Source organism: Hoplias malabaricus, chromosome 1, assembly GCF_029633855.1.
Source record: "Hoplias malabaricus isolate fHopMal1 chromosome 1, fHopMal1.hap1, whole genome shotgun sequence".
In the NCBI taxonomy this organism is placed as follows: domain Eukaryota; kingdom Metazoa; phylum Chordata; class Actinopteri; order Characiformes; family Erythrinidae; genus Hoplias; species Hoplias malabaricus.
The window spans coordinates 20,434,347-20,462,244 of NC_089800.1; the positions used below are offsets into that span (position 1 = coordinate 20,434,347).

Below are 27,898 nucleotides of genomic sequence, written 5' to 3' on the forward strand. Positions count from 1 at the left end.
GCATGAAACCATCCAGCACTGCACTGATGAAGCTCCAGCCCATAATTTAGGTTGAGTTAGAGTAGTGTTTGATCAGTACTTGGTCTTGCTAATATTTATGTGTTATGTAATATTGAAATACATATAAGAACATAAGCGTATACTATAGCTAATTAGAGAGAAATACCCAATTAATATTTGTGATTTCGGAAGAAATATTGTGTTTTTCTACCCATTTGTGGACATAAATCATTTGGGTGTGTCTTTCTTTTAACCGTTCTACTAGACTACTGAGAACTCTCATTTCTCTAGGCATTTTTTTAATGTTCACCCTTAGGGATTTCATCAGAACATAATGCAGTAAACCAGCAGGTGTTCTTGTGGCTCAATGATCAGCAGTCTATTTATAAAATACCACATCTGAGTGTTATTATATTACTTCTGTTGTTTACTACTGGGCAGATACAAGTTCCAAGTATTTGAAAAGACAGCGTATGAAGAAATCAAGCACATTTTTGAATCTTTATTGATCTTTATTGTGGTCTAATGCATCAAAAGCAGCATCAAATGTTAAAAGTCTAAATGTCTAAATACAGTTGTGCTAAATCTGAATTATATTAAGAGCAAATAAACCAATAAGACAACAGTTTATATTGGATACTTAAGGTTAAGCAAAATTAAAACCAATCTGAGCCATGAGCAAGATAAATGTAGCATCAAGAAAATTCTGCTAAACACACTGCACTCTGCTGGCCTCAGCGAGGGCCGACTGGCCGCTGCGAGTAGCCTCACATTGCACCGAGTCTCCTCTCTCCCATTCCTGCTGAGTTAGGGTCAGTGTGCTGCCCCAGCTGTACAAACCATCCTGCTGCAGGACGCCAGGGCTAGTCTGCTGACCTCTGCTTTTGCCATTTACTTTCCAGCCCAGTGTCCAGTCTGAAGGGAAGCCCTTCTGGGCGAAGCAGGTCACCGTAGCCCTGTGTTCTCTGCTCAGCTCTTCGGTGGAGGGAGGCAGGACTGTGAGTGCAGGAGTGGTAGTTTCTGTAAAACAGAGAGTGTATTATACCTTTTCTGCACGTGTAACGTTTTATTAGTTTTTAATTTGTTAATGTCAGTTTATTTATGAAGCTCATTTAAAAAACAACAAAAGCTGTCCAACAAAGTGCTGTGAAACAAAACATACAAGAGATAAAACCCAATATAAACCTGATATAAATAACATAAAAACAGAAATATTAATAAGTCTTATACAGAATCAAAACCAACGAATAAAAATACAACTTAAAGTGAGATTTAAAAACAGACGATGTACGTTATATAACATGTAATTTAAGATATTTAAAATTTAATAAAAAAACAATTTCTTTTATTCTTAAAAGAAAATATATCTTAAAATATATATATTTATTCAGTAACTATTTGTAAAAGTGTATTGCAAACTTTAGTGTGGTCCCATTTTCTACAGGGAACAAATTAAATGTGTGTGTGTTCTGCTAATTATAACTTTTGTTTATTTACTTTATAAATAAAACATATAAAAACACTTATTTATGTATAACATAATAAAATAGTAAACATTAAAACATTTAACAATATAACATTTGCTGAATATTTCCACAAAAACTTAACAATTTAGTAAACTGCATTTATTTTCATATATTTATTTATTTATTTATTTTTTTTTTTATTTTTTATTTGCTGAAGAGTGCTCTCTTTAGAGAAATAGCATATTTTTCTTAAAATAAAAATTGTAATTCAAGTACAGGTATTCAGATATTTCCATGACGATATGTATGTTGGTGTATATCATATATTATATATTTATGATATAATAATAAACAAAAGTATTCACATTAGTAATACTGACTGTATACACAAAAACGTATGTAAACTTGTGGGACTTTTTACATAGTGTCGCCATAGTAGTTAATATATAATTCTGTTCAAATAAAAACTATACAAAGCACAAATTTATATATCTGATACCATCATAAACATTGTAATATTATGTTATTAAATACAGTCCATATATAATGCTAAATTAAATATAATTTAAACTTTTATTATTTAAACTATTTTTTAACAATTAGTGAATAAATTTGAACATTTCTGATGTATGATATATATGTTTTCATATTTATATTTTATTATTATATATCATTCTTAAAAATAAGGATTTAAATTATTAACTGTACATCAGGTTAACGGTGATAAAGAAGAAAAAACAATGAAATAAGAATGACCATCTCAATTATGCCTTTATTATAAATGTATCAGTTTAATAATAAAAAGAGAAAATTTTACTCACTTCCAACATCAAGTCTCGTCCCACCACCGAAAGTGTACCACAGTGATACAAACAGCACATGTGTCTGTACAAAAACCTGACACAGAAACATGAACCAAACCATCACCAGCTGCTGTGAAACAAATGTCAAATAACAACAACTTAATTATCTTAATTTCCTGGTAAAAATTTTATGACTTTATGCAAATATAGATCCATTTGTACATGGTGAATTTATATTAAAAGCAAAATGTCATATCCATGTATGAAGTCTGAAAGGAGTGATATCTAAATTAATATGCATTTCACTTTATACATTTTTAGAAGTATTATCACTATTATTATTTTTGTTCTAAATGTAGTTCATTTATTTAGGAATAATTCATTAAACTGGGGTGGCACGGTGGAGCAGCAGGTAGTGTCTCTGTCACAGCTCCAAGGTCCTGGATGTTGTGTGTTCTCCCTGTGTCTGTGTGGGTTTCCTCCGGGTAACTGTCTGTGAGGAGTGTGGTGTGTTCTCTCTGTGTCTGCGTGGGTTTCCTCCGGGTGACTGTTTGTGAAGAGTGTGGTGTTCTCCCTGTGTCTGCGTGGGTTTCCTCCAGGTAACTCTCTGTGAGGAGTGTGGTGTGTTCTCTTTGTGTCTGCGTGGGTTTCCTCCGGGTAACTGTCTGTGAGGAGTGTGGTGTGTTCTCTCTGTGTCTGTGTGGGTTTCCTCTGGGTGACTGTCTGTGAGGAGTGTTGTGTGTTCTCCCTGTGTCTGCGTTGGTTTCCTCCGGGTAACTCTCTGTGAGGAGTGTGGTGTGTTCTCCCTGTGTCTGCGTGGGTTTCCTTCGGGTAACTGTCTGTGAGGAGTGTGGTGTGTTCTCTCTGTGTCTGCTGGGTTTCCTCCGGGTGACTGTTTGTGAGGAGTGTGGTGTGTTCTCCCTGTGTCTGCATGGGTTTCCTCCGGGTGACTGTCTGTGAGGAGTGTTGTGTGTTCTCCCTGTGTCTGCGTTGGTTTCCTCCGGGTAACTCTCTGTGAGGAGTGTGGTGTGTTCTCCCTGTGTCTGCGTGGGTTTCCTTCGGGTAACTGTCTGTGAGGAGTGTTGTGTGTTCTCCCTGTGTCTGCGTGGGTTTCCTCCGGGTAACTGTATGTGAGGAGTGTGGTGTGTTCTCTCTGTGTCTGCGTGGGTTTTCTCTGGGTGACTGTCTGTGAGGAGTGTTGTGTGTTCTCCCTGTGTCTGCGTTGGTTTCCTCCGGGTGCTCCGGTTTCCTTCCACGCTACAAAAACACACGTTGGTAGGTGGATTGGCGACTCAAAAGTGTCCATAGGTGTGAGTGTGTGTCGCCCTGTGAAAGACTGAATTTATATTAAAAGCAAAATGTCATATCCATGTATGAAGTCTGAAAGGAGTGACATCTAAATTAATATGCATTTCACTTTATACATTACTTACTTTTATACATACTTTATACATTTTTAGAAGTATTATCACTATTATTATTTTTGTTCTAAATTTAGTTCATTTATTTAGGAATAATTCATTACAGTGGGGTGGCACGGTGGAGCAGCAGGTAGTGTCTCTGTCACAGCTCCAAGGTCCTGGAGGTTGTGGGTTCGAGACCCACTCCAGGTGACTGTCTGTGAGGAGTGTTGTGTGTTCTCCCTGTGTCTGTGTGGGTTTCCTCCGGGTAACTGTCTGTGAGGAGTGTGGTGTGTTCTCTCTGTGTCTGCGTGGGTTTCCTCCGGGTGACTGTCTGTGAGGAGTGTTGTGTGTTCTCCCTGTGTCTGCGTTGGTTTCCTCTGGGTAACTCTCTGTGAGGAGTGTGGTGTGTTCTCTCTGTGTCTGCTGGGTTTCCTCCGGGTGACTGTTTGTGAGGAGTGTGGTGTGTTCTCCCTGTGTCTGCGTGGGTTTCCTCCGGGTGACTGTCTGTGAGGAGTGTTGTGTGTTCTCCCTGTGTCTGCGTTGGTTTCCTCTGGGTAACTCTCTGTGAGGAGTGTGGTGTGTTCTCTCTGTGTCTGCTGGGTTTCCTCCGGGTGACTGTTTGTGAGGAGTGTGGTGTGTTCTCCCTGTGTCTGCTGGGTTTCCTCCGGGTGACTGTTTGTGAGGAGTGTTGTGTGTTCTCCCTGTGTCTGCGTGGCTTTCCTCCGGGTGACTGTCTGTGAGGAGTGTGGTGTGTTCTCCCTGTGTCTGCGTAGGTTTCCTTCGTGTAACTGTCTGTGAGGAGTGTGGTGTGTTCTCCCTGTGTCTGCGTGGGTTTCCTCCGGGTAACTGTATGTGAGGAGTGTGGTGTGTTCTCTCTGTGTCTGCGTGGGTTTTCTCCGGGTGACTGTCTGTGAGGAGTGTTGTGTGTTCTCCCTGTGTCTGCGTTGGTTTCCTCCGGGTGGTCCGGTTTCCTCCCACGCTCCAAAAACACACGTTGGTAGGTGGATTGGTGACTCAAAAGTGTCCATAGGTGTGAGTGTGTGTCGCCCTGTGAAGGACTGGTGCCCCCTCCAGGGTGTGTTCCTGCCTTGCGTCCAGTGATTCTGGGTCGGCTCTGGACCCACCGCTGCCCTGAACTGGATAAGGGCTACAGACAATGAATGAATGAATGAATTAATTAATTAATTAATAAACTGGCAAATATTTTACATATACAGAAACCAGTTTAATAACATAAATGAAATGAATTACAAATATAAAAAAGGTTGTCTCAGGAATTTAAAAAAATGTAACTTTATAAATTTATACTGAAGAATACTTCTCTCTAAAGAGATAAATGACAACAAATGATAATATAAATAAATAAATAAATAACTTAATTAAGAAAAAAGGTAAATTAATAATAATAATAATAATAATAATAATAATAATAAGTAAATGACATCAAATAAACACATGGGAATGTCAGAATGGGTTAAGAACTGTACAGAAAACAATATGACAAAATTATAATAAAATTATATTTAGAATATTCAGGGATCGAGCTGCGTTCTCTGAAATATTACGTTATAAAACAAATTGTAGGTTGTGTTTTAAATATTAGTATGAGTTTTTGAATTTCGGATTCCTCTGCTAAAGGCAATATAGTGAAAGTTAAAGCAAAACCGAGAAAGACCATATAATATGTACTGAAACTTATAATATGTACTGCTCACTGAACCTTGTCATGTCTAGCATTTTTAGGAATTAACCTTACGACGACAGAGAGAGGCGAAACCCACACTGAGGGAGACCACATTATACAGACTGAAACTAGCACCACTGGTTCACTAAACCTTCTCATGTCTAGCACCTTTAGTAATTAACCTTACAGCATGAAAATGTACAGGAAATGTACTCAAAATAATTTGTTGTGTTTTTTTAAAACAATAAAAGATTTTTATAGTTTTGGTTCTGAAATCAACATAAAGTATTTGTTTTTATTTACAAACTTACACAAAGTAATGTATTATAGGCATAATATCAGCAGAACCTTTAGGCAACATAATACATACCACTTCTGTGGACTGCCCTGTCATATACTGATTTATGGTGTAGAGATTTAATCTGATTCTCAGCAGAGATGTGCTTAATGTTGTTAAATGCAAAGTAATTTTCCAGTCAAAGACTGCAATTTCACAGTATTTTTAATGTTAGGACAATAACATTCATTCATTCATTGTCTGTAACCCTTATCCAGTTCAGGGCGGCGGTGGGTCCGGAGCCTAACCGGAATCACTGGGTACACACCCTGGAGGGGGGCGCCAGTCACACATTCACACATTCACTCACACACTCACACCTACGAACAGTTTTGAGTCACCAGTCCACCTACCAACATGTGTTTTTGGAGCGTGGGAGGAAACCGGAGCACCCGGAGGAAACCCATGCAACAACAAACTCAGTATTAAATCTTAAACAACAAAATACAAACTAATTTTAAATATTTCATCCTCAGTGGCTAAATACATCTTTAATGAATAAAAAAGTCATACTCAATACTGTAAAAATGGCAAGGTATTTGAATAGAAAATAATTAAATCAAATTAAACTTGTGTGTGTGTGTCCACCCACAAATGGCTTAAAATGTCAGACACATTTCATTAGTATTGTTGCAATAACTGTGTAAACTAAACCATTATTAAACCAAACAGAAGTATGTTTTTGAAACTTGAGCATTGCACTGTTACTGAATAACAAGAATGGGGTCATCCACCCTGCAGCCTGTACTTGAATGACTTTTACCAGTTCCTTTTTGTGAATACAAAAGGGAATTTAAAAGCTAAGTGTCCCTGTGTCATAGCTCTCTCTGTGTCTGCGTGGGTTTCCTCCGGGTGACTGTCTGTGAGGACTTTGGTGTGTTCTCTCTGTGTCTGCGTGGGTTTCCTCCGGGTGACTGTCTGTGAGGAGTTAGGTGTGTTCTCTCTGTGTCTGCGTGGCTTTCCTCCGGGTGACTGTCTGTGAGGAGTGTGGTGTGTTCTCCCTGTGTCTGCGTGGGTTTCCTATCTATCTATCTATTGAGTACATGTTAAAAAACGTCTGTGCTATATCCTTAAGACAGTCTGCCACTGCACTGTCTCGATTATGTTTGTTTATTTACATAAATATAATGCCGAAATATTTCAGACTTCAAGACACTACATCATCTCAGTCTGTAACCTCAGAACACAGGTTATAGAGATTCTTTATAGTTATACTCCAGTGCCCTTACTGTGCAGTGTAAAGGAGGTTTTTGTACTGCCTTCTATCACTGTGTGAACACTGGACCACTGCTTGAGATAAAACAGTAGTAGTCACCTGCATCTTCAGCCTGGACTCCACTGATGGTGAGAGTGAACACTCTCCCAGAACTACTGCCACTGAATCGAGAGGAAATCCCAGACTGGAGTTTGCTCACTTTGTATATCAGGAGCTTAGGAGCTTCTCCAGGCTTTTGTAGGTACCAGGACAGACAGTCAGGAGAGCAAGCAGTGGTATAGTAACCAAAGGAACAGACTATTTTTACATTTTCTCCTGAGGACACAGACACTACTGAAGGAGTTTGTGTCACAGTGACATCTCCTTTGGAACCTAAAAGAGATTAACGTTAGTTTAATAAAGTGACTGCATTTCCACAAGTTTCACTAAAGACCTACAATTTTAATACTTTATCTAATGATCTGAAAATAATTCCATATATTTATGCAACTAAGCTACTTTATAAACAGAATATTCTGAGAAAAGTATTAATTAAAAGTTAAATTAAAGAATTATGTTTCACAAAGATCAGTACAAAGTCTTTATGTAATAATCTCAGAATCTGTCGATACCTAGGATGCAGCTGAAGAGCGTCCAGACAGAGATGATGATGATGAAAGTCATTTTTGTTGCTTGTTCTGTAATCCTGAAGATCACCTCTTCTTCATGAAGTGTTAAGGCTGTTCGGAAGGTTGTAAATACTCTCCGTGCACTGAACCATGTCCTGCTAATGCAAAGTGGAGCTGCTTTTCATTAAGTGCGCAGAATATATTTAAAATAGTTTTTTATTTCCTTTTTTCTTATGACCGCAAGGACCACTCTCTACCACTCACTGCACCCTCACTCTGGACCTCTCAGGCTTATTCTGTGGTAAAGATGACATTCACAATTTTATTTAAAAACAAAAAACCCTTTTTATAAATTCATAATTTTCTTAATTTAATGTAAATGAGTAAAAAAACAACAACGCGGCTCAGTCAGACATGCTAGGCTTCCTATCTCTCTGCTCATGGCAGAAAAATAGATGGGTAATATTGTCTTATTTTTGCTGTTGTAGATTACTTAAAGTGGAACTGACTCTGAATTCAGGAGACTGCATTAAAGTTTACTACTGTTGTTGGTTTCTTACCTGTGCAATAGCAGTGAGACAGCATTTTTTTCTGAAATGCATGGTTATATGGGTGTGATGTGTGGTAAATGTTGCCTTTTAGATAAGGCTCATCTTTCATGGCAAGAAGTGATTGCCTTTGAATTACCTTTCATAACCAATTTGCGTGTGACTCTGTATTTGCAGGCACTGGTTTATAGGTATTGGCAGGTTTATGTGGTGCGTCCTGCTCTGAGATGATTGATTTACTGTAAACACCACTAAAACAGACTCAGTAGACACAGTGGGTTTATGTTTTATGTGCTGCAACGGGAGACTGCATTAAAGTTTACTACTATTATAACAAGTTACAAATGAGATTCTGTGGTAATTTAAACAGTGAATAAAAACTTAAAGACAATTTACATTGCAGCCACGTACAAACCAGTCGTTATTCTCCTCAAACACACCATTCCACCTTCAAAGACGCAGAGCTTCTGAATGTAAACAAACTAGAGAAAACTACAGTTCTCCACAAAGTTGCTTTTAATGCTGGGCTCTGCCAAAATTTAGCGTTATCTCCACTTCAGTTCATAATATTAATTTGGACAGGATAGCAAGGGAGAGACAAGTACAGGGGGTCTTCTGGTGGATGGGTTGGTAGATTATATCTTTGCTATTATAGTAATGCCTGTGCAGAGGGAGCTGAGCTTTAAAGCAAAGCTCATGATTTACCAGTTGTCCTATGTCTTAGACCTAAAGGCAAATGAGGAATTCTCCTGCAGAAGCTTGTTGGTTTCTTAACTGAGACAGCTTTTTGTCCTCAAATTCATGGTTATATGGGTGTGATGTGTGGTAAATGTTGCCTTTTAGATAAGGCTCATCTGTCATGGCAAGAAATTACTGACTTTGAATTACCTTTCGTAACCAATTTGGGTGTGACTCTGTATTTGCAGGCACTGGTTTATAGGTATTGGCAGGTTTATGTGGTGCGTCCTGCTCTGAGATGATTGATTTACTGTAAACACCCCTAAAACAGACTCAGTAGACACAGTGGGTTTTATGTGCTGCAACGTTTTTTTTTTTCTGTCCTCTTTTTCCTGACCTTTTGAACTACAGTCACTGATAAAAGTAATATAATGCTGCACAGTATTTCTACATGATTGAATTACATTTTATAATTAAGAAATTTTGCAATTGTAAGCAAAACCCATTATGGACACATTGTTTAAGGAAGCATGCACCATTTATTATCTCAGAAAAAACACATGAAATCAAATTGTGCTGCATATCAGACTAAAGTCACAGGTTCAGTGGGTGAGAGGGGTATAAAGCCCTCAGTACTGGGCTGTGGATCAGAGGAGTTATGGATCTAATGTTTTCATAACTGAATGCAAAATAACCTTTATAGCAATGCAATGTACTTATAAAATATATAATATGATGTATTTATTGTGACAGTGGTCTAAAATGCAATGTCTACTATTGTGGGGAAATGCTGTTCTCATTTGTTTACATTTAGAAGCTTCTCGTCTTTTAAGGTAAGGTTATGTTTGAGGAAGGAAAAAAGAACAACTGCTGTTTGTACGTAGCTGTTAAACCTGGCTGTAAGTTTTTATTCACTGTTTGAACTTCCACAGAAACTCATTGTTACGCAAGTGCAGTTGTTGCTGAAACACTGGCACCACACCTCCAGGCTCCAACTCTCTGTCCATGGTCAAAGGCCCACAAGTTGCTCCATTTACTCATAGCTTGTAAAAGCTGTCTTCTGCGATGCAGTTGGCACCAGTCTAAATGTTTTCCCCTGTGTGTATGTGTGTGTGTACATGTGTTCACCCCCTTTGCTGGCACACTTTATGGATCCAGAATCAGTTATCATGATTTCTTTCCCAACGGTTGTAGAATGTGAGTATTTTAGTGTGTGTTACAGTTTGTTAGTGTGAGTCATTTTCTGACCATTTATGATAAATACTGTAATTTGCATATGAAAAATATTTGAAAGTACTGAAATGTTCAACTCATAACATGTATGAACCTGTAGTGGATGTTTTTGTAGATGTGATGTTTTTTCCAAGAGGGCCACAGCACTATTTAGCACAATACAGCACTAACACGCCCTGATAAATTCAACAAGGGCTTGGTAGTTGCCTGATGATACAGTGAAAGTGTGTTATTTTAAAGCCAAACAGACCAGCTTTTTTATTTAATTAAACCTCTGTAGCTGCATTATGCTGATCAGAGTCATAGCTTCTACATGGGGTCATTGAGTACAAAACAGAAACACAACATGAACACACCTGTGTAGACAATTATTTATAGTACATTGACATACACTGAGACCCAGGGCAATGTCTGAACTCACTGAACTCGTTTGTCCATAACCCTGGAGCTTTGTGTCACAACATTACCTTTCATGCCTCCATGACACCCAGTGACTAATTTCACTATTCAAATAATTCATTAAATTAAAAATAAATAAATAAACACATTAATGAATGAATAAATCAGATTAATATGTACTCAATCAGACAAGACATTCTGCAACTTTAATTTCAAACACACATTTCTGAAAATGCTTCATACAGTAGTCCCTGTATATTTTGGCACTGTATAGAAGTCTTTTCTGAAGGGTGCTGTATACAAACATCTATAGCACATTCTCCTTCAACCTGAAGATCTCCTTTACAAAGAACACTTTAAACATGCAAAGAGCTCTGCAAGTGCTCATGGTTCTATATAGAAACATTCCTTTTAATAAAGAACCCTTGTAGAACCAAAGTTGTTGAGTGTTCAGGTTTTTTCATTGTGAACATCTACGATTGTGGCTAACCGCAGTCCTATCTGCTCGTTTACATTCTGAAGCTAAGCGTCTTTTAAGGTGGAACGGTGTGTTTGAGTGGGAAGAAATTAGTTGTTTATATGTGTCTGAAGTATAACGTGTCTGTAAGGGTTTATTCACTGTTTGAATTCCCACGGAAACTCATCTGTAACTGGAGTTGTTTAGTTTTGTAGCACAGTCGCTAAAGCAGTTAGCCATCTCCTGAGGTTGGAGACATTTCCACCTTAAGTGATCTGAAACAGCAAAAATAAGTAAATATTACCCACTTATGTTGCAGGAATAGAGCAGCGTCCTCATTTCGGTTCGTGCTTTTCAACGTTTGGAGTTGAGTAAAAATACTCCATTACAATCATTAACTGCACCTTTAATTCCATGTGATTTGAATTAGTGTGAAAAGTGTGTTTACTGTATTCTGTTTCAATCTTTCCATTATTCCTGTATTTGCAGAAACCACATAACTTTAATAAAACTAAGATGTTTAACGGAAGACGGAAGAACATAGGCAGGTTTGAGAAAACCATGTTGTATTACAAAGAATTAATATTAAAAAATGATGCCATATTTTCTCAAGAAACAAATGAGTCAAAGTCACCTTGGGCACATTTCTCACTGCTCTGTTCTGGGAAGGCTTATACCTTATTGGCTACTACACACCCAAAGCAGTGATGCATGAGACACAGGACATGTTTCACCATGCTATCTTCCAGAAACCACAGTTCTTTCACTGTTCCACTGAACGTTGATGTTTCAGTCCACAACAAATGTGGAGACAGAAGTGACATGGCACTCAACAAACTTTGAGCTTCAAAGATGCCTTCAAACAATTCAGTGTCTAATTTGTCACTTTATTAAGGTGATTTGTTACTTAAACTGTTTTTTTTTCAGTAACAGATTGCAGTTTTGTATGAAAAATAAATTCCAGTGGCATCTGGAAACTAAATAACTCGAGTTACAAATGAGTATCTGTGGGAATTAAATTTAGGATCGGAACATTAACAAACCAGAGAGAACAGCAGTTCCCCCAAAACATCATTGTTGCCTTTAATGGGTGTTTATAAGGCCTTTTGTTGTTGGTTTGTAAGAAACAAAATCCAGATCTCCAGAATCTGGAAAATGAGAATATAAAATGAAAATACATGGAAAAATGTTGACACTTACTCTTTTATAGCAAGATGAATATAGCAAAAATTATCTTAATACCAGAGAAGCCTGTTACTGCCTATATACTCTTCTGGGCAGATGAACATTGCACATAATTTGCTGGGCATGTAGCGAAAAACGACTAGGTTTTTGTACAGCTCTTTATCACTGTGTGAACACTCCTTTGCTGTTGATCCAGAAGTAACTCTGACAGTAGTAATCTCCTGAGTCTTCAGTTTGAACCCCACTGATGGTCAGAGTAAATTCAGTCCCATGCTCACTTCCACCTCCAGTGAACCGAGATGGAGTATCCGACTGACGCGTTTTGATGGATTTGATCAGCACTTTAGGTATGCTTCCACTTCTCTGATAGTACCAGTGTGCACATGATTTGCAGTCGCCATCTGAAAGGCGTCCAATATGGAGACTTGTTTTACAGTTTATTACCACATCTTGTCCTGCTTCTACAAGTACCACAGAAGGAGACTGAGCAATGGTAGCTTCTGCGCTGGACTCTGGAAAATAAGATGGAAAGCTGAGATTTATAAAGGAAGTCTCATAGCCTGGTTTTGAAAGGAGTACATTTTAAGAACACACAGTGATTATTAGACCAACAGTACCTTTGATGCAGTTCAAAAGAGCCAAAATAAAGATGATAATCAAAGCCATTGCTGTTCTTGTTGTCAGGAAGACGAACTGCTAGAGACAAATTATCCCACTCCCAAGGCTATAAAGACTCTGAGAGCACTGATGCATTCACTGTATATGCAAACTGTTCACTTTTTATGGAAATGCTTTTTTTCAGAGAACTAAATAGGTCTGTATTTTCTCTGCTTTCTTTTCTGCTAAGTCACTGAATGTAGTTTAATCAAACAAATGAAAGAAACTTCTTTGCTCTTCTTTGGATTTTTCACTCAGGCACTAAAACGGCTGCTAAATATCATTAGCATTAGCATTAACTGTTCTGGAGAAAAGGGAACAAAATATTTACCCAAAAGAACTGCTGCATTTATTATTTATACAAAACATTTTAGTAGCCATTAATGTTTGTGTATCACAAGTGGCCCGAAGCTGTATATTATAAATTAATTATATATAATTAATTTATAATATATATATAATTAAAATATAATAATTTATTTATTGTTATTGTCGTTGTTATGTTTTTATTCATGCAGTATGTGTCAGTTAATGATATTGGCAGAAAATTATCTGATGAAAACATCATTGTCTGCAGTAAATTAAGACAACAGGATTTATTCACAAGCTTTATTTTTTAAGTTTTAAAGCATTATTTGTTACAATTATTTTTTTATTATTTTATTTCTCATTTAGTATTTTGTAATACATACTCAAACACATGATATTTTTATTACTGTTTTTACTTTAGCATTTATTAAATAATTTTACGACTAAAATAAATACTTTTATCAAAAATGTGACGTTGAAAATGATTACAGTTTTCAAGAGGAACTGTAGGCGTTCTGTGTCTCCATCTAGAGGTCAGTTTGTAAATTGATCAACTTATTGTGCTTTGTGCTTTCAGGCAATAAATAAAGAACAAGTTCTCCACTGACTAACAACGAGCACAAATGATTGGCCTTGACATATAAGAAAATATGGTAAGCAGAGATGACCTGAAACTGAATATTTCCAAAGTAAAAGTGTTTTTAAATTTTATTTTACTTTTATTATTGCATTTTACATTTATTTTTATTTTATATCTGTGATACAAACTGTGACTTTGTTATTTGAGAAAAAAGGGAAATTAATAATACTGGGTTATGATCATTTAATTTTAACCAAAAACTAAATAAAATAAAAATAAATGTTTACATTCTAATCCCTGGTGGAATCAGTGTTTGTCCTCCATGCCACTGCAGTTGACAAACATAAAAAAAAATTGGTTGATTAATCCCATTTAAAATCTGTGACCTGAAAATTTTTCTAACTGAAAACACAGCGTTACAAAATAAATGATTTGGTCTTTGAGGGATGAAGTACACAAAGTTTTGTTTTTATTGTGTTTAGGTTTTTTTTTTTTTTTCTCCAACTAGTTGGTGACATATTTTATAATAGTTTTCACTGGAGGTGGCATGTTTGAACCAGATTTAGTTCATGGTCATGGTATCCTCAAGCCACTGGCTGATAATGCAAACCTGGAAAACAGAGGAGAACAAATGAAAAAATGACTTATTAGAAAGAGTTAAAACCATTTAAAGGCTTTTCTAATCTTCCCTACTCCTGGAAAACTAGTGAACATTATTTTTAGGATAAATATCAAGTGAATTTATTTAACACTGCAAGCAAGAGTCACCATAAAAAGTTTTTTTATAATGCGCATTTTGTAATTTAATTAGTTATTATTATTTAAGTACCTTGGTATAGACACCAGGATTGTTCTTCTCAGCACAACCGTAACCCCAGGACACAACACCCTGCAGTTCATTATTGCACACCACAGGACCACCAGAGTCACCCTGAGAGAATGGAAACCATTAAATAAATGTAAAAAGAAATAAATATGTCAAAGTGCATAAGCAAACATTAATTTACATAAAACAATATCAATAAAACTGCTATAAATACTCTGCAATTAATCAATCAAAACTCTTAAAGGGAACATCTACAGTTGTGGGGAAACACAGCTCTAAGCTCCGCACAATTAATTCTTAACTGGAGTCGTTTAGTTTTGTAGCACTGTTTGTAATGCAGTTAGCTGTCTCCTGAGTTTTGAGACATTTCCACCTTAACTGATCTGTAACAGCAAACATAGCCAAGTCAATATTACCCACTTATGGAGCAGGAATAGAGCAATATCCTCATTTAGGTTCATGCTTTTTAATGTTTGGGGTTCTGTGCTTTGTCTAAAACATCTCCAAATACCCCTGCCATGAGCAGAGAGAGAGAGAGAGAGAGAGAGAGAGAGAGAGAGATAGATAGATAGATAGATAGAGACAGAGAGAGAGAGGGGGGGGGGGGAGAGATAGATAGATAGATAGATAGATAGATAGATAGATAGATAGATAGATAGATAGAGACAGAGAGAGAGAGAGAGAGAGAGGGAGAGAGAGAGAGAGAGATACATAGATAGATAGATAGATAGATAGATAGATAGATAGATAGATAGATAGAGACAGAGAGAGAGAGAGAGAGAGAGAGAGAGAGAGAGAGAGAGACAGGAAAAACTAGCATACTGGACTGAGCCTGTTTGTTTTTCATTCATTTACAGGGCTTTGTAAACTGTAAACACATTAGACCGGATTCGAGCCATCATTTATTATTTTATATTATCATCATATATAGTCTATAAATAGGCTGTAAATGTTATGGCACATATACAAAAGTTCATGGTATATTATAAAAAGCAACATTTAGCTCACTATTGTCATTGAGCCTCAACAGTACGTCTCTGTAAATGTATAAATGTCTATATTTCTCTTTATAAATACATTAGAGTATAGAGTCATTGTAGTATATGCTGTCAGTCAGTGTCTAAATAAAACAACCTAATGATCATCTCCTGTAACACCACAAATCAAAATGTTCTTAGAAAGTGTCAGATAATGTCCCCATCTAGCACTTACTATATACTATTTATTTAAGACCGCTAAAGCTCTCTAAGTACCTTTCCACTGTGTGTAATAAGTATTTCTTAAACACTGCTGAATCCAATAAACACCTGTGCTTCTGAGCACAATTCTAAATGCATCTGATTATTAGCTGGTGTTTGCTGATCAAAATAAAAACTGAAAAGACTTCAACTGAAGGGCCATGAAATAATTGATTCATTCATTAACTGATGTTTTTAATCCCTATTGGCTAATGGAAATAAAAGAACATGGTGTGTGTGTGTGACAGGACTGCATGGTTCCACTTGTGGCTCTGAGCCTGTAATCTCCATAACCTTGAGTTGGTGTTCCAGTGGGAACCCCCCCAGACTTTTGGCAGATGGTGTTCTTCTCACCCTCTCATTTTGTGCACTGGTTTTCAATGTAATGCAAAAAGTGATATAGCATTTTTGATGAGGATATATTTAAAAAAACAAAGGAAGTAAGTAAAGCACGTCCAATTTGTGTAAAATTCTATGTCATTACACCGGCCCATGATTTACTTAAATAAAGAATACGAATATATGATGTTTAAAACATAGTAATATAAACAAAATAGTTTTAGATCAGAGTGATTATTTAAAAAACGGCAAGAGCGTGCAAAGCTGTCATATTCTGGTTTGTTTAACACTTTTTTGTTTACTACATAATTCCATATTTGTTTCTTCATAGTTTTATTGTCTCCTGTATTCACATACAATATGGAAAGTGACTGGTTCTGTACATTCACAACATGTGGAAAACAGCCCAAAACAAAGGAAACCCTTCCTGAGTGGGCGTGTCCAAACATTTGACTGGTAATATATATATATATATATGTGTGTGTGTGTGTGTGTGTTGTGTGTGTGTGTGTGTGTGTGTGTGTGAGAGGGAGAGAGAGAGAGAGAGAGAGAGAGAGAGAGAGTGAATGAGAAAATCAAAAGCTGTGAGGTGCTTACATTTAAATAATATTTATTTTTTGTAGTTATCAATTACTAAAGGCTTATCAGCCTGTGTTTACTGCTTGCAAGATTTCAGTGAAGTAGGCAAAGTTTACATTAAACTGAACTGGAATTTCATGTAAACACGAACACAGTTCTCACTGTCCACTGAGAATAACAGTGTATGCACATCTCAGCGTGTCTGAGAATAGTAGCCCTCTCAATTCACAACATCTTTATGAATGGAACTGGACTTTACATGTGCTGTCAGCACTGATTTATTCATAGTTCTCCCATGACTGTCAAGTGTTGTCCAGTGAAGATGTGTTTTACTTGTTTAATGCTACAGAGTACATATACTATACATCTACACCAACCTACTATGACATTAGCCAGAAATCATAATAAATGTATTAATTTAAGTTACAAAAAAAAAAGAAATTACAAGTCCAGTAATGGGCGGCACGGTGACGCAGCAGGTAGTGTCGCAGTCACACAGCTCCAGGGGCCTGGAGGTTGTGGGTTCGATTCCAGCTCCGGGTGACTGTCTGTGAGGAGTTGGTGTGTTCTCCCCGTGTCCGCGTGGGTTTCCTCCGGGTGCTCCGGTTTCCTCCCACAGTCCAAAAACACACGTTGCAGGTGGATTGGCGACTCGAAAGTGTCCGTAGGTGTGAGTGTGTGAGTGAATGTGTGTGTGTCTGTGTTGCCCTGTGAGGGACTGGCGTCCCCTCCAGGGTGTATTCCCGCCTTGCGCCCAATGATTCCAGGTAGGCTCTGGACCCCCCGCGACCCTAAATTGGATAAGCGGTTACAGATAATGGATGGATGGATGGAAGTCCAGTAATGGTTGCATGGTGGCGCAGCAAGTGTCGCTCTTTACAGCTCTGCTCCAGGTGACTGTCTGTGAGTGTGGTGTGTTCTCCCTGTGTCTGCGTGGGATTCCTCCTGGTGACTGTCTGTGAGGAGTGTGGTGTGTTCTCCCTGTGTCTGCGTGGGTTTCGTCCGGGTGACTGTCTGTGAGGAGTGTGGTGTGTTCTCCCTGTGTCTGCGTGGGTTTCCTCCTGGTGACTGTCTGTGAGGAGTGTGGTGTGTTCTCCCTGTGTCTGCGTGGGTTTCCTCCGGGTGACTATCTGTGAGGAGTGTGGTGTGTTCTCCCTGTGTCTGCGTGGGTTTCCTCCGGGTGACTGTCTGTGAGGAGTGTGGTGTGTTCTCCCTGTGTCTGCGAGGGTTTCCTCCTGGTGACTGTCTGTGAGGAGTGTGGTGTGTTCTCCCTGTGTCTGCGTGGGTTTCCTCCGGGTGACTGTCTGTGAGGAGTGTGGTGTGTTCTCCCTGTGTCTGCGAGGGTTTCCTCCTGGTGACTCTGTGAGGAGTGTGGTGTGTTCTCCCTGTGTCTGCGTGGGTTTCCTCCAGGTGACTGTCTGTGAGGAGTGAGGTGTGTTCTCCCTGTGTCTGCATGGGTTTCCTCCCACGCTCCAATAACACGCGTCGGTAGGTCGATTGGCGACTCAAAAGTGTCCGTGGGTGTGAGTGTGTGAGTGAATGTGTGAGTGTGTGCCGCCCTGTCAAGGACTGACGCACCCCTCAGTATGTGTTCCCTCCTTGTGACCCACCGCTGCCCTGAACTGGATAAGCGCCTACAGACAATGAATGAATTAATCCATGTCACAGTAATTGTTAAGTAAGGGATAGAGTTTGATGGGATAAGGTTTTTCTAACATTATTTTACACAGGAAAATGAACTCTTCATTTAATTTTTTAAGAAAAATTTTCAGACACATGAGCCATGTTATTAAACCAGACTAGGGTAATTTGGCAAAAACGACAGCACTTTTAAGTCATTTATTCATTGGACACTATTAAAATGCATTGGTTTTGAACGGTGCGTGACACACCTGGAGCCACCCTCTGAGCCCAGGGACCATTCTGGGGCTTTAGGTTTCTTGCTCAAGGGCACTTTAAACATGGATGTTTCTTTCGTTGATGGGGATTGAACCAATGACCTTCCGGTCCCAAGCCTTCATCTCTAATGTACCCAAGGTGCAAAATCACAGGGGACACTAGGGGTCCAAGACCCTCTATTAACACTTTGGGCCCCTAAAAAGAAACTTAAACAAACATATTCTAGTGTTATGGTATCTGTTAACTCTACTGAGTTTATGATAAACGAATGAATAAATAATGTAATGCAATGTCACGTAATGTTTTAAAAATTATCAACTTAATTATTTAACATTAAAAATATAAAAAATATTTTTCGCTCTTACTTTGCATTGCCAGCTGTGAAACATGAGAGAGGCAGTGTGGTAATTTGGAGTCTAGGAAATGTAGAGGAGAAGACTTTTACAGATTTTGTGACAAATGGTGTGTGATGCTTTGCTTACTCAGTACATTTTAGTAAATAATTGTTGTATCTATGTGAACTAGCAGATTTTTGGGATAAAAAAAAACACATTAATTAATGCTTGGCTTAAATGAATATAAGCAGCTGCTTTAAACAATAATCAGATGGAACTTAAAGTGATCTAATTCTTTTGCATTTATTGGTCATTTCAGGAAATTCCCCTTACCATAGGTGCATTTTAGAGTTCTACAATTATAACCTGTATTCAATCTGTATATGTTTCATCCATCCCCCACCCTCCCCCTATTCTTCAGTAGTCATGACCCCCACAGGACCACTGTGATGGTAAAATGGACAATGTGTGAATTAAGCTGAAAGTTGGTCTGGGTATAATGCAGTAATAGAAATTACTGTTGTATTTAGAATAATAACGAGGAAGAGCAAAAACTGTTCTGAATAAAGAAGTCAAATGAGAGACATTTAGATTTTTTCAAGTTTAATTGCACTTAAGTTTTTGTACTGGACATCGGTGTATGGTGTTGCCTTGCATGAAGAAACAGCAGAATTAGTTTTTAGCCATGGTATCTTTGAGCCACTTGGTGAGCATGCAAACCTGGAGAGAGAACAAAAAGTTGAATGAAAATGCTTTTAATCTACATCATTGTTTATTTTTAATACCTGTATTTAATAACTATTTTGAAAGACTGTGCAACCAATCATATTATAACAGACATGGCTTTTACCTTGGCGTAAACACCGGGGTTGCCCTTCTCCGCACAGCCATATCCCCAGGACACAACGCCCTGCAGCTCACCGTTGCACACCACGGGACCACCAGAGTCGCCCTGATTACAAATTGAGAAATGCTTGTATTATTGCAGTGCCATAAGACAAATTATTGTCATTAACATTTGCAAATGCATAAAAATACAACACATTTCTTGTTTGATATATTGGTTTTGTTAAAGCATGTTCTCCGTGTATCTCTCTGTCTAAGTTGTTAGGTACCTGGCAAGAGTCTTTGCCACCCTCCAGGAAGCCAGCACAGAACATGGTGTTGGTGATCATGCCGGGGTAGGAGTTTTGACAATCCTTAGTTGCGATGATAGGGAGGTCCAGACACTGCAGTTTGTTGGAGTCAGCTACGTAGTTGTAGAGTTAAAAAAAATAAAAAAAACAGAATGAAGAAAGATATTCATGAGCAGAAATTCACTCTGTCCAAATGCAATATTGTGTTGCTGTTTTTTTTTTTTTTTTTGGCACATTACTCAAGCACAGTGTAATTATACCCTGACTAAATGGAACATGTCCTCCATAAGTAAACCTGAAGCATACAATTATTATGCTGGTATTTATAAAGAAATCTTTTGAATTTTTGAGGAAAGACATGAGGAAAGGGCCATTATTTGTGCTCATTCAAGATGGACAGGACTCAGATGTTGTGTTTCTATATACATCCTTGTCTTTTGCTTTATGAATCTTTGCATTTTTAATCCAAACTTTTTTTTTTTTTACAAATGTAAAGCTCTTTGTCGTCCGGCAAAAGACTGGCGCCCCCTACAGGGTGTGTTCCTGCCTTGCGCCCTGCGTTTCCCGGTAGCCTCCACACCCACCACGACCCTGAACTGGAGCTTTTAGTTGTATAATCACACTAACAGGGATTCTTTTAAACTGTTTTTGATTCAAATCTCCTGTTGTTATAGAACATGTTAATCACCACTTATATTGTTTTTATAATAAAGCCTGTTAGTTTGTGTCCTAAGGGGAGCTCCCAAAATTCTCTCTGATTAATTGATCTTTGACTATGATTCTGTACTCACCGGAGCTCATGGTGTTTCCCCATCCAGAAACTCTGCACCAGGTACCAGCAGCAGCACAGTTCTCAGGCAGAGCCACAGTCTGCACGTACTGGTTGAGGCGGGCAGGCTGGCTCAGTTTGATGAGCATGATGTCACTGTCCAGGGTCCAGGAGCTAAAGTTAGGGTTTCTGATGACTTTAGCAGAGGTGATGAACTGCTCAGTGTTCTCATTAACCTGGATGTTGTGCTCACCCAAACGAACTTGAATAGAACTACAAGGTAGATAGGATTGGTGTTAGATTCACATAGTTCCCAGTTCACACAGATCAGTTTACAACCCCAGTGACCACTCTATTAACTTTCCTTCAAATCACTTACGACTTGTAGCAGTGAGCAGCAGACACGACCCAGTCCTGGCTAACCAGAGATCCGCCACAGAAGTGATAGCCAGCGTTCAGAGACACTTGCCAGGGCTGGGAGTAGGGTGTGCACTCATACCCTCCGACGATCTTGTCGTCCTCCTGAGCAACTGCACACAGCAAAAATGACTGTAAACCAGACTGTGTAGTATATGTGTACCTATGTCTGAATGTTGAATTAGTCCATAATCTTCACTCTCTCAAATAAACTTGTACTTACAAACAGCTCCAACAAGCAAGAGCAGGACCAGAGACCTCATGATCAGGCTGTATGATCACCTTGGATGCATACCTGCACTTCTCCATCCTATTTATGCAGACCAGCACTAACTTACAGACCAATCAACAGGCAGGGCCTAAAAATAACCTAAGGCCTGATAGCTAAAACCGTAAATGAACAAACACTGTGTTTTTTTTTTATGAATATTTGCAATATTTAATTGGGGAACTATATCACTATCCCATCATCTGTCACTAAAATATAGTATATTACATCAACCCATCATTTATTATTTTATATTATCATCATATATAGTCTATAAATAGGCTGTAAATGTTATGGCACATGTACAAAAGTTCATGGTATATTATAAAAAGCAACATTTAGCTCACTATTGTCATTGAGACAGTATGTCTCTGTAAATGTATAAATGTCTATATTTCTCTTTATAAATACATTAGAGTATAGAGTCATTGCAGTATACGCTGTCAGTCAGTGTCTAAATAAAACAACCTAATGATCATCTCCTGTAACACCACGAATCAAAATGTTCTTAGAAAGTGTCAGATAATGTCCCCATCTAGCACTTACTATATACTATTTATTTAAGACCGCTAAAGCTCTCTAAGTACCTTTCCACTGTGTGTAATAAGTATTTCTTAAACACTGCTGAATCCAATAAACACCTGTGCTTCTGAGCACAATTCTAAATGCATCTGATTATTAGCTGGTGTTTGCTGATCAAAATAAAAACTGAAAAGACTTCAACTGAAGGGCCATGAAATAATTGATTCATTCATTAACTGATGTTTTTAATCCCTATTGGCTAATGGAGATAAAAGAACGTGGTGTGTGTGTGTGACAGGACTGCATGGTTCCACTTGTGGCTCTGAGCCTGTAATCTCCATAACCTTGAGTTGGTGTTCCAGTGGGAACCCCCCCAGACTTTTGGCAGATGGTGTTCTTCTCACCCTCTCATTTTGTGCACTGGTTTTCAATGTAATGCAAAAAGTGATATAGCATTTTTGATGAGGATATATTTAAAAAAACAAAGGAAGTAAGTAAAGCACGTCCAATTTGTGTAAAATTCTATGTCATTACACCGGCCCATGATTTACTTAAATAAAGAATACGAATATATGATGTTTAAAACATAGTAATATAAACAAAATAGTTTTAGATCAGAGTGATTATTTAAAAAACGGCAAGAGCGTGCAAAGCTGTCATATTCTGGTTTGTTTAACACTTTTTTGTTTACTACATAATTCCATATTTGTTTCTTCATAGTTTTATTGTCTCCTGTATTCACATACAATATGGAAAGTGACTGGTTCTGTACATTCACAACATGTGGAAAACGGCCCAAAACAAAGGAAACCCTTCCTGAGTGGGCGTGTCCAAACATTTGACTGTTAATATATATATATATATATATATGTGTGTGTGTGTGTGTGTGTTGTGTGTGTGTGTGTGTGTGTGTGTGTGTGTGTGAGGGAGAGAGAGAGAGAGAGAGAGAGAGAGAGAGTGAATGAGAAAATCAAAAGCTGTGAGGTGCTTACATTTAAATAATATTTATTTTTGTAGTTATCAATTACTAAAGGCTTATCAGCCTGTGTTTACTGCTTGCAAGATTTCAGTGAAGTAGGCAAAGTTTACATTAAACTGAACTGGAATTTCATGTAAACACGAACACAGTGCTCACTGTCCACTGAGAATAACAGTGTATGCACATCTCAGCGTGTCTGAGAATAGTAGCCCTCTCAATTCCCAACATCTTTATGAATGGAACTGGACTTTACATGTGCTGTCAGCACTGATTTATTCATAGTTCTCCCATGACTGTCAAGTGTTGTCCAGTGAAGATGTGTTTTACTTGTTTAATGCTACAGAGTACATATACTATACATCTACACCAACCTACTATGACATTAGCCAGAAATCATAAAAAATATATTAATTTAAGTTACAAAAAAAAAAGAAATTACAAGTCCAGTAATGGTTGCATGGTGGCGCAGCAAGTGGCGCTCTTTTACAGCTCTGCTCCAGGTGACTGTCTGTGAGTGTGGTGTGTTCTCCCTGTGTCTGCGTGGGTTTCCTCCGGGTGACTGTCTGTGAGGAGTGTGGTGTGTTCTCCCTGTGTCTGCGTGGGTTTCCTCCGGGTGACTGTCTGTGAGGAGTGTGGTGTGTTCTCCCTGTGTCTGCGAGGGTTTCCTCCTGGTGACTGTCTGTGAGGAGTGTGGTGTGTTCTCCCTGTGTCTGCGTGGGTTTCCTCCAGGTGACTGTCTGTGAGGAGTGTGGTGTGTTCTTCCTGTGTCTGCGTGGGTTTCCTCCGGGTGACTGTCTGTGAGGAGTGTGGTGTGTTCTCCCTGTGTCTGTATGGGTTTCCTCCGGGTGACTGTCTGTGAGGAGTGTGGTGTGTTCTCCCTGTGTCTGCGAGGGTTTCCTCCTGGTGACTCTGTGAGGAGTGTGGTGTGTTCTCCCTGTGTCTGCGTGGGTTTCCTCCAGGTGACTGTCTGTGAGGAGTGAGGTGTGTTCTCCCTGTGTCTGCATGGGTTTTCTCCCACGCTCCAATAACACGCGTCGGTAGGTCGATTGGCGACTCAAAAGTGTCCGTGGGTGTGAGTGTGTGAGTGAATGTGTGAGTGTGTGTCGCCCTGTCAAGGACTGACGCACCCCTCAGTATGTGTTCCCTCCTTGTGACCCACCGCTGCCCTGAACTGGATAAGCGCCTACAGACAATGAATGAATTAATCCATGTCACAGTAATTGTTAAGTAAGGGATAGAGTTTGATGGGATAAGGTTTTTCTAACATTATTTTACACAGGAAAATGAACTCTTCATTTAATTTTTTAAGAAAAATTTTCAGACACATGAGCCATGTTATTAAACCAGACTAGGGTAATTTGGCAAAAACGACAGCACTTTTAAGTCATTTATTCATTGGACACTATTAAAATGCATTGGTTTTGAACGGTGCGTGACACACCTGGAGCCACCCTCTGAGCCCAGGGACCATTCTGGGGCTTTAGGTTTCTTGCTCAAGGGCACTTTAAACATGGATGTTTCTTTCGTTGATGGGGATTGAACCAATGACCTTCCGGTCCCAAGCCTTCATCTCTAATGTACCCAAGGTGCAAAATCACAGGGGACACTAGGGGTCCAAGACCCTCTATTAACACTTTGGGCCCCTAAAAAGAAACTTAAACAAACATATTCTAGTGTTATGGTATCTGTTAACTCTACTGAGTTTATGATAAACGAATGAATAAATAATGTAATGCAATGTCACGTAATGTTTTAAAAATTATCAACTTAATTATTTAACATTAAAAATATAAAAAATATTTTTCGCTCTTACTTTGCATTGCCAGCTGTGAAACATGAGAGAGGCAGTGTGGTAATTTGGAGTCTAGGAAATGTAGAGGAGAAGACTTTTACAGATTTTGTGACAAATGGTGTGTGATGCTTTGCTTACTCAGTACATTTTAGTAAATAATTGTTGTATCTATGTGAACTAGCAGATTTTTGGGATAAAAAAAAACACATTAATTAATGCTTGGCTTAAATGAATATAAGCAGCTGCTTTAAACAATAATCAGATGGAACTTAAAGTGATCTAATTCTTTTGCATTTATTGGTCATTTCAGGAAATTCCCCTTACCATAGGTGCATTTTATAGTTCTACAATTATAACCTGTATTCAATCTGTATATGTTTCATCCATCCCCCACCCTCCCCCTATTCTTCAGTAGTCATGACCCCCACAGGACCACTGTGATGGTAAAATGGACAATGTGTGAATTAAGCTGAAAGTTGGTCTGGGTATAATGCAGTAATAGAAATTACTGTTGTATTTAGAATAATAACGAGGAAGAGCAAAAACTGTTCTGAATAAAGAAGTCAAATGAGAGACATTTAGATTTTTTCAAGTTTAATTGCACTTAAGTTTTTGTACTGGACATCGGTGTATGGTGTTGCCTTGCATGAAGAAACAGCAGAATTAGTTTTTAGCCATGGTATCTTTGAGCCACTTGGTGAGCATGCAAACCTGGAGAGAGAACAAAAAGTTGAATGAAAATGCTTTTAATCTACATCATTGTTTATTTTTAATACCTGTATTTAATAACTATTTTGAAAGACTGTGCAACCAATCATATTATAACAGACATGGCTTTTACCTTGGCGTAAACACCGGGGTTGCCCTTCTCCGCACAGCCATATCCCCAGGACACAACGCCCTGCAGCTCACCGTTGCACACCACGGGACCACCAGAGTCGCCCTGATTACAAATTGAGAAATGCTTGTATTATTGCAGTGCCATAAGACAAATTATTGTCATTAACATTTGCAAATGCATAAAAATACAACACATTTCTTGTTTGATATATTGGTTTTGTTAAAGCATGTTCTCCGTGTATCTCTCTGTCTAAGTTGTTAGGTACCTGGCAAGAGTCTTTGCCACCCTCCAGGAAGCCAGCACAGAACATGGTGTTGGTGATCATGCCGGGGTAGGAGTTTTGACAATCCTTAGTTGCGATGATAGGGAGGTCCAGACACTGCAGTTTGTTGGAGTCAGCTACGTAGTTGTAGAGTTAAAAAAAATAAAAAAAACAGAATGAAGAAAGATATTCATGAGCAGAAATTCACTCTGTCCAAATGCAATATTGTGTTGCTGTTTTTTTTTTTTTTTTGGCACATTACTCAAGCACAGTGTAATTATACCCTGACTAAATGGAACATGTCCTCCATAAGTAAACCTGAAGCATACAATTATTATGCTGGTATTTATAAAGAAATCTTTTGTATTTTTGAGGAAAGACATGAGGAAAGGGCCATTATTTGTGCTCATTCAAGATGGACAGGACTCAGATGTTGTGTTTCTATATACATCCTTGTCTTTTGCTTTATGAATCTTTGCATTTTTAACCCAAACTTTTTTTTTTTACAAATGTAAAGCTCTTTGTCGTCCGGCAAAAGACTGGCGCCCCCTACAGGGTGTGTTCCTGCCTTGCGCCCTGCGTTTCCCGGTAGCCTCCACACCCACCACGACCCTGAACTGGAGCTTTTAGTTGTATAATCACACTAACAGGGATTCTTTTAAACTGTTTTTGATTCAAATCTCCTGTTGTTATAGAACATGTTAATCACCACTTATATTGTTTTATAATAAAGCCTGTTAGTTTGTGTCCTAAGGGGAGCTCCCAAAATTCTCTCTGATTAATTGATCTTTGACTATGATTCTGTACTCACCGGAGCTCATGGTGTTTCCCCATCCAGAAACTCTGCACCAGGTACCAGCAGCAGCACAGTTCTCAGGCAGAGCCACAGTCTGCACGTACTGGTTGAGGCGGGCAGGCTGGCTCAGTTTGATGAGCATGATGTCACTGTCCAGGGTCCAGGAGCTAAAGTTAGGGTTTCTGATGACTTTAGCAGAGGTGATGAACTGCTCAGTGTTCTCATTAACCTGGATGTTGTGCTCACCCAAACGAACTTGAATAGAACTACAAGGTAGATAGGATTGGTGTTAGATTCACATAGTTCCCAGTTCACACAGATCAGATTACAACCCCAGTGACCACTCTATTAACTTTCCTTCAAATCACTTACGACTTGTAGCAGTGAGCAGCAGACACGACCCAGTCCTGGCTGACCAGAGATCCGCCACAGAAGTGATAGCCAGCGTTCAGAGACACTTGCCAGGGCTGGGAGTAGGGTGTGCACTCATACCCTCCGACGATCTTGTCGTCCTCCTGAGCAACTACAAATAAAATCAAAGACGCAAATTCTGAGAGACAGAGAAACGCATATATTCTGCAATCATTATATAAAGTGTAAATGCGATATATAGGACATAGGAACATATAGAAACAGACGCTATACTTACAAGCGGCTCCGAGGAGCACAAGAAAGACAAGTGACCTCATAGTGGCTGTATGAAGCTGTTTAATGAAGAGTGCATTAAATCTCCCTTATATATATCCAAGCCACCGCATGGAGCACACACATATCTTACAACAGAGGCCAAGAAATATTGCTATTTTGGGATTACCTAAAATGTGATAATGATACAACTGTCGTTTTCACACACTTCTCTATTTGCTGATCAAAGCAGAATGCAGTAATTCTCAAAAGAATATTGGGTAATTTTATAATATAGCCTGTGTTTCAGAGCGTACACTGTCACAACTACTGCCACCTCAAGGGTACATACTGAGTACCTTTAATTAGGGAACAGATCTTATTCTATTATGATTTTAGATTTGAAAATTGTGTTGATTGCTTTTACCAGGTTTCATCTCAAGGTGCTGCTATTTTACACAGTTCTATAACGAAAGATTACAGACGTTCACTTCACCTTCTGGAGCAACAAAATCACTTTAATATCTTTAAAATTAAGAATTTAAAATCAAGGTTGTACCTTTAAAAATGCATTTACACTGTTGGTAACTTTAGTGTTTTCTTTTTTCTGAGAGTGTGCTTTTACTTACAGTGTATTTTCCCTGTAGATACAGTAAAATATGTCTTATTTTAGAGTACTTATTCAGTACTTATTACTGGCCAGTTCCTAACAT

The 27,898-nt window shown here is 38.5% G+C and overlaps 3 protein-coding genes across 6 annotated transcripts; all 3 read right to left on the minus strand.

Moving 5' to 3' along the window:
• Window positions 1–544: 544 nt before the first annotated feature.
• On the minus strand, window positions 545–12,928 carry LOC136701935 (immunoglobulin kappa light chain-like). Its single transcript, XM_066676738.1, has 4 exons — window positions 12,635–12,928; window positions 12,195–12,529; window positions 2,288–2,351; window positions 545–1,020 (listed from the first exon to the last, which is right to left on the minus strand). Exons 1-4 carry the CDS (start codon window positions 12,681–12,683, stop codon window positions 710–712), a joined length of 759 nt encoding a protein of 252 aa, XP_066532835.1. The 5' UTR covers window positions 12,684–12,928; the 3' UTR covers window positions 545–709.
• A 1,197-nt stretch (window positions 12,929–14,125) lies between these two features.
• On the minus strand, window positions 14,126–21,364 carry LOC136701942 (trypsin-2-like). 3 transcript variants are annotated; one of them, XM_066676758.1, is made up of 6 exons: window positions 21,325–21,364; window positions 21,064–21,214; window positions 20,707–20,957; window positions 19,895–20,028; window positions 19,630–19,731; window positions 14,126–14,173 (listed from the first exon to the last, which is right to left on the minus strand). In XM_066676758.1, the coding sequence occupies exons 1-6, from the start codon at window positions 21,362–21,364 to the stop codon at window positions 14,126–14,128; spliced, it is 726 nt and encodes a 241-aa protein (XP_066532855.1). The 3 variants fall into 3 exon arrangements, with proteins under 3 accessions (XP_066532855.1, XP_066532850.1, XP_066532843.1); XM_066676753.1 differs by lacking the exon at window positions 14,126–14,173 and adding an exon at window positions 19,452–19,499; XM_066676746.1 differs by lacking the exon at window positions 14,126–14,173 and adding an exon at window positions 19,452–19,499 and having other exon boundaries at window positions 19,895–20,023; window positions 20,696–20,957.
• Window positions 21,365–25,325: 3,961 nt separating this feature from the next.
• On the minus strand, window positions 25,326–27,250 carry LOC136701963 (trypsin-2-like). 2 transcript variants are annotated; one of them, XM_066676776.1, is made up of 6 exons: window positions 27,211–27,250; window positions 26,934–27,084; window positions 26,577–26,827; window positions 25,769–25,902; window positions 25,504–25,605; window positions 25,326–25,373 (listed from the first exon to the last, which is right to left on the minus strand). In XM_066676776.1, exons 1-6 carry the CDS (start codon window positions 27,248–27,250, stop codon window positions 25,326–25,328), a joined length of 726 nt encoding a protein of 241 aa, XP_066532873.1. The 2 variants fall into 2 exon arrangements, with proteins under 2 accessions (XP_066532873.1, XP_066532866.1); XM_066676769.1 differs by having other exon boundaries at window positions 25,769–25,897; window positions 26,566–26,827.
• Between the last annotated feature and the right edge of the window lie 648 nt (window positions 27,251–27,898).